General features: G+C 50.7%; 1 protein-coding gene across 1 annotated transcript; it reads right to left on the reverse strand.

The window, feature by feature from the left end:
- Positions 1-1,278: 1,278 nt before the first annotated feature.
- LOC127753196 (GDSL esterase/lipase At5g42170-like) lies at positions 1,279-5,468 on the reverse strand. Its single transcript, XM_052278659.1, has 3 exons — positions 5,172-5,468; positions 2,045-2,635; positions 1,279-1,678 (listed from the first exon to the last, which is right to left on the reverse strand). Exons 1-3 carry the CDS (start codon positions 5,440-5,442, stop codon positions 1,491-1,493), a joined length of 1,050 nt encoding a protein of 349 aa, XP_052134619.1. The 5' UTR covers positions 5,443-5,468; the 3' UTR covers positions 1,279-1,490.
- Positions 5,469-7,122: the final 1,654 nt, after the last annotated feature.

A 7,122-nucleotide genomic window follows, 5' to 3' on the forward strand; every position in this document is an offset into this window, starting at 1 on the left:
TGGTGTACCCGCCGAGATAAAATTTCTTGACTTCAATCCAAATTCTCGATTACAGCAAGATGTGAGACTTAGTCGTACGCTCTATACTTTCTCGGTCGACATCAGAGATTGACTTAGACAAACCCTTTCGGTGCCCGCACGAGGCTGATAAAGGAAGTCTAACGTTATCTCTAGACTCACCGAGAACAGTCACGTGAGCTCGATAACAGTTCCTCCGAAGTCTACGGTTGAGAATATGAACTCATTCATTTGCATTGAAGTCGGGGGCTACTGTCAGGGTTATGGATACCACATACCTAATAGTAGTTGACTAAATCTCGGCAGGATCGATGACATACCATGTCTTATACGAAAACTGACCTCGAGGGAGTTCCGGATAAGGAAAGACAACCAGAATTCTATATGGAAATGACAAGGACTACTCGGATTGTATCTATATTGGTTTCCCTAGTACTACTTAGATAAGGGGACACCTATGGTATAAATACAAGTCCCCTAGGAGGACAGGGGGACAACCATGATGAGACGATCAACACGATCAACACCCACCATGGGACAGAGAACCACCATGAAAGACACCCATGACAATCAACATACGCCCACCAGAAGCCACAACATACAAGCCAACATACGCCAAGACAAGCCGCCGGATATCGACATCAGAGATACGCCTGGATCGACCCTATCCGGTACCTTCAGAGGCCGGTCGTAGGGATCTAGCACTGTCTCTGATTCCGTCGGGCGCGAGCTCGAGGAGGAAGGCTACCCTGTTGTCGACTACGAGTCAGATCGTCAGACCGCTATGTCGACAACAGTTAGATAGGCTACCCCACATATTGTACTGGTGTGATTATGGTGAATAAAAAGCAACATCGGCTCCGGCCAACAGGATGTAGGGCTATTACCTGATAGCTCAGGGGCCCGAACATGTCTCGCGTATACCCTAGCACCGACGATCCCCATACTATCCAAATACCGTAGTCGAGACATCAAACGTTGACAATAGTTTTTTTTATTTCAACTTAGTCATAACGTAATTATTTCTACTGTTATAGAGAGTTAGTTCTAGTGCATAGCTAAGTTACTTCTTCAATTTTAATAAGTTACTTTTAAATTAATAAAAATGTTTGAATATATTCAACATAGATCTTGTTTTGTCATATATTTTACGTAGAGTACAATGATGCAAATAAATCTTGAAAATAATATACAATTTAAAAGATATAAGTCATTAAAGAGATTAAAAAAAAGACATGCATCATAGGCTAAAGGGGTTTAAACATTCCATATGCATATCTTGTTTATTAGTTCCTACTTAATTAGTATACCCTTGTTCCCTCAATAGATAGATGGAGTGATGAGAGCTAGAATATATAGCATACAAAATTGTGTACAAATAAATAATTATTGCGAGCTGAAAAAGGGAAAAATAAAGGAAAAAAAGCTAGCTAGATGATCGATCGAGAGCCGGCCAGTAGGTAGGTGGCTAGCTATAGAAATCGGAGGTAACGTTTGATGACTTCATCGACCATGAGCTTGTAGGCCCTCTCCGTGGGGTGGTAGCTGTCGAAGAACACGTACTGCGGTGGGTCGTTGCACAGCGGGCTCGCGAAGTTGCAGAGCACGCTGGCTGCCAACCCGATGTATCCACAGCACGCATCCTTCCCGTTCTTGAACCCTTCATTTTTCATTAGTGAATTTTATAGTATGAAATAGAAGGAATAAATGGTAACAAAAATAACAAATAAAACTTAAATTAGTACACATATACTTGCAGTTAAGTTTGTTATTTTTTTACAACTAATACGTAGAAGTTGAATTTGAACTTCCATGTTTGTGGAGTGATATACTACATATTAATTTATCTTGTAAATGTTTTAAAAAAAATTTAAAAAATTTATTCATAACTATTTGATTGACATGCAATAAACAGGTGGATGTCCACTCGGGTGATTAAAAATCGTCTCCAAAGTTTGACTGCTATCCGTGTGGATGCAAAAAGTGCAACATGATGTTAGAATAGATTATGGATCGTTCGTCGTACCTAGCGCTTGGTATCGGTGCATGACGTCGGCTAGGATGTTGTAGAGGTCGACGAGGACGATCTTGACGCCGGCGAGCTTCGCGTTGAGCCGGCCGATCTCCTGCCCGAGCTTGCGGTTGTACAGCAGCGCCACCTGGTTGCGGGGGGTGGCGCACTGCCGCCGCACGCCGCCGGCGATGATCCGCTGCGCCGGGACGCACCCGACGGGCGGCGCGCCGACGACGACGAGCAGGCGCGCCCCGCGGGCGACGAGCCCGCGGACGGCGGCGACCGCCCGCGCCGCCATGAAGTCGGCGTACTCCGGCTCCGTCATGCCGTCGGAGACGGTGAAGTGCTGGATGACGTCGTTGGTGCCCCAGCAGAGGAGGTAGAGCGCCCGGTCGGGGACGGCGGCGCCGGCGAGGCGGGCCTTGTACTCGTCGAACAGCTGCAGCTGCCGCTCCACCGTGAGCGGCGTCATCATCGTCCGGCAGGTGGCGTTGTCGTAGCCGCTCCCCGCCGACGCGAAGCTCACGCCGGTCTTCAGCTCCTCCGTGCTCAGGCTCTTGTTCAGGTACGGCGGCACCATCTCCTTCACCCCCAGCGCTGACGCTGCTCGCCATTGTTGGATCCATACATGCATGCAAATGATCGAATTAACATGTATAGAATTGATTTGGCACATGGTTCGGGGCGTGTCCTCTGGAGCACATCCTTCCACGACAGCCTTCCACGACAGCCAGCTGTAGGTATCGATGAAAAACTTTGTAACATTTTCTTCCTATCTTAATAACATTTGGATAACCTTCTTCCGTCATCCCGGCAAAGAAAGTGACGACAAAATCATCTAGACGAATTACATGTACTATAAAATTGATATTTTAAAACTATTTTGAGGACGAGACCTTACCATATATACTCTCTGTTTTCAAGAGTTGAGTCGAAATATCCCAAGAAATATCAGTGCTCAAAGTTTAACGCATTTTTTAAGGGGAAGTTTAAACCAATTGACTGCACGCATTTAAAAAATCATCCATTTTGTAACAGGGACAAGTAAAGCCGTAAAAATATGAATTAAGATAAAAAAAATATTATGAATAAAACTTTTATATCTATGTTATCCTCGGTTTGAAAATAAATACTTCAAAATAAAATACATGGAAAACCCAAATCAACACTAAAATTAAATACTTACATTTAAATTTTCGCAACGCAAAGAGCCTCCGAGTTGTTACTGTCCCTAGGACATTGCAGCTAAGCTCTCGCGTCGCCCCACGGGCGACACGAGAGGCGACGCTGCCGCCGTCTTCTTCCTCCTCCCCTCCTCCTTCTCTGCCTCGCCGCCGCTTGAGCGGGCACTGGCAAAGCCGCGCGCCCGCGGGGACGGCGGCGGCGGGGCTTCGCCCAGCGCGCACTCGGGTGGCCTGGGAGCTGGCCCGGCGGCGAGGGTTGCAACCGTCCGGATCCGCGCCTGCCCGGCCGAATCCGGCGGGGAGGCAGTTGGCGGCGGGGCGGAGTGGTGGCGGCGGCATCTGGCGGTGTGTGGTGGCGGCGGACAGGGCTGGCGGCGGTGGAAACCCGCTCAAATCCACGCCGTTTTGGCCGGATCTTGCAGGGCTGACGCTGGGCGACGACGGGCAGCGGGCGTGCTGGTGGCGAGGAAGAGGCGGTGGCGGCAACGGTTGCGCGGGCGGCGCAGCTGGCCGCGGGTGAGGCCCGGCGCGGGCGGCGCGGCCGGGCGCGTCGGCAGGCGGCGGTTGAAGCGGGGCGATGGCAGGGAGGCCGCTTCCTGGGCGCCGTTGAGGATGGCGACGGCGGGCAGAGGCGGATCCGCCCCGCCCCCTCCCCCCCCCCCCCCGAGGGCGGATCCAGTGTGGGGCAAGCTCGCGGCAGTGGCGGCACCACGGAGCTTGCGGCGACGTCGGCGGCAGCAACAGCACGGGAGCATGGGGCGACGCCGACAGCGTGGAGTTCATGGCGATGGTGGCAGCAGCAGCTTGGTCGGCGACGATAGCACGGTGGCTGGTCGACGGCATTGGCGGCTGTCGGCTGCGGTGGCTTTGGGGTTCTCACGGCAGAGGCAGCGGCGCGGAGCTCATGGTGACAGTTGCGGTAGCGGCTGGACGACGACAATGGGGCTGCGGCTGGCCGGCGGCGAGGTGGCCATCGGCAGCAGTGGCTGCAGTGGTGGTGGGAGGTGGCATGGTGGCCTCGGTGGGCTAGCCGAGGGCATGGCAGACGGCTGCATTTCGCCAGCGCGGGAGAGTACGGTGGAGAGGTCGGATACCGGCTTGGCGCAGAGAGACGCGGCCGATGGCAGCGAAGGCCGGCTCGGCGCGAGAGGCACGGGCGGCGGAGATGGAGGCTGGCTCGGCACGAGAGGCGCGACCGATGGAGGGAGGACGGATTGGCGCGAGAGGCGCGTCTGGTGGAGGAGGCCGGTTTGGCGCGAGAGGCGCGGCCGGTGGTAGAGGAGGCGACCCTAGTGCGAGGAGGAGCTGCTGGTGGGTGTGGCGCAGTCTTCGGCACACGAAGGTTGGCTGGCGGGGGGCGCCGGTGCGGGGGTCCCACATGTCGGCAGAGGATGAGTGGTGGTAGAGCATCGGTGCGTCAGCCGTGGATTCGTAGGTGGTGAACGGCGCGTGAAAACCCAGCCCAGCCTTGGCCGGGCCGACAATGATGGTATGCCCCCTCCTGAGGGTGTTGTCGTGCTGTCTCACCCCTCAAGGGCGGTTGCCGGGTGAAAGCCCAGTCTTGGCTCCTTTGAGCCCCGACGGACAGCGGCGGTGGTTTTCCGTCGCTCCTCTTCTTGGAGACGTCGTTTTGGCACCCCCTTGCGTAGGGCGATCTCGTCTGTGTTTCTTTGTTGGTCTAGCGGCGGCCGGTCCGGTGCTAGCCTCCTCCTGGTCGTGTGTGTTGGCGTTGTCGGTGTGTGGGGGATGTATATTTTTTCCTTTTTCCTGGTTATGACCCTCTAAGGTTGTAATTTTGTAATTTTTTCCTGCTCTATCAATAGAACTTCGCACCGTCTTGTGAGTCGTTAAAAAAAAATCGCAACGGCTTATAAGTTAAAAGACAAACGATGAAAAGATAGATCTAGAAATTAGTAAATTCAAAAGGAATAAATGACAAACAGTTACGAACGAACCGAGGAGGTCGATGCTGATCTTGCCGTCGGAGAACCTGCCGGTGGCCTTGCCGCCGGGGAAGTCTCGGCCGTAGGGAGGGAAGTTGGAGCGGACGATGGTCGGGAGGTAGTTGTTGTTGCCCGTGTCCACGATCGAGTCGCCGAACGCCAGCACCGCCGGCACCTTCGCCGCCGACGTCCCCGGAGCCGGCGGCGCTCCCAGAATGGCCTCCACCGCCACCGCTCCGGCGAGTACGAGCACGAGCAGGTAGGAGATTATCACGGTGGCCATGGCTGGTAATGACAGTACTGATGAACTGATCAGAAATATTCAGATCGTGGGGTTTTACAGCTTAATGATGAGTGATCTGATCACAACTCTCAGTGAGTGGAGAGGCTTTGTCCAGGTGAGTAGAGGTAGTTGCATGCAAACGCAAGAGACCCGGCCAATCTGCACATTTCTGTGTCTTTTCGTTTTAGAGTATTTGAGTTACTATCTCCGTCCCATGTTACTTGTCGTTTTGATTTTTTTCTTGTTTGATCATTCGTTTTATTTAAAAAGTTAATGTAAATGTAAAAGAGGATAAGTTATACTTAAAGTACATTTGACAAATAAAACAAGTTACAGACAAAATAAATAATAATTCAATTTTTTTTTGTTAATAAGAAAAAATCAAACATTAGAAAAAAATTCAAAGGGGCAAATAATATGAACCGGGGTTAGGCATCGCTCACCAACCCATAAATAGCCATAAAATTCATCAAGTACAGATCTAGGCTAGACATGAGACAACCAATCGTTGTTTAATCTTCCAATTTCACTATTATGCACCCCTTCGTCCTGAGCACTTGACCGTTTATTTTTGTTACTTTTCGCTTGACACTCATCCCCTTCCTTGTGTAAGGGTGTGTTTAGTTCACGTCAAAATTAAAATTAAAAGTTTCATTGAAATTGAAACGATGTGACGGAATTATGTGTGTAGAAAAATTTTTTATGTGACAGAAATATAGGATCGAATCACAATAACTAAGCCAACCAGAGGGGGTGAATGGTTGGTATACCCAAAAACCGAAAACTTTTAGCGGAAATAAAAGTTACCCTCGAAATCGACGGATCGCGGTTGTCCTACCGGTCTGACCACCTGGTTGCCGTCGGTCTGACCGAGATTAGATCTCCGGTCTAACCGCCGAGATCAGCTGCCGCTCGCTGTCGCCGCCGCAGGTCTGACCGCCTCGCCACCACCGGTATATCGCCGGTTAGACCACCGAAACCCGGTGAAACATAAATCGAAGAACTCTTAAAGTGGATGACGACTTTATTGATTTTCTCTGTGTTTACAGAGTACACCAACAGCACTCCTTACAAAATTTTCGACTAAACTCGAAACTCTAACTCAAAACTCAACTCAATTGCTCTCAAAAGCAATACCGGGAAGCCTCACGCTCCCTCTCTATTTATACCCGAGGTAGGCAGCCTAAAGCCACGAACCAAACTCATACTAGAAGTCCTAAACACCTTAGGAAACCCTTTAGTACAAGAAACAAACTTTACATAACCAATCGTACCAAATTTAGACTCCTTCCAAATTCGACTCCGCATCCCACACGCACACAATACCTCCATCGTATGCCATATGGAATCTTCACCAACCACGTGCATCAACTCTAGCCTAAGTATCCCGCATGATCTCTGACCACCACGGACGTCGTCTTATCCCCAAGCCGACTCTCGGTCCATCACCGCAAATACTCTCCCGAGGCATCAAGTCACCTACACATGAAATAAACAAAGAAATAATATTCCGAGACTAAGCTATCTCCAACTTGACTCATTAGTAGCAAATAATAGTATTACATACGTATAGTATCTATCTAGAAGCCATAATCATGAAATAATCATGGATATCCAAACAAACAACCCGAAACTGAAACCGACACAGAGTCGGCCGGTCAGACCGCGGGCTGGCCGGTC

The sequence above is a fragment of the Oryza glaberrima genome, chromosome 10 (assembly GCF_000147395.1).
Source record: "Oryza glaberrima chromosome 10, OglaRS2, whole genome shotgun sequence".
Taxonomy (NCBI): domain Eukaryota; kingdom Viridiplantae; phylum Streptophyta; class Magnoliopsida; order Poales; family Poaceae; genus Oryza; species Oryza glaberrima.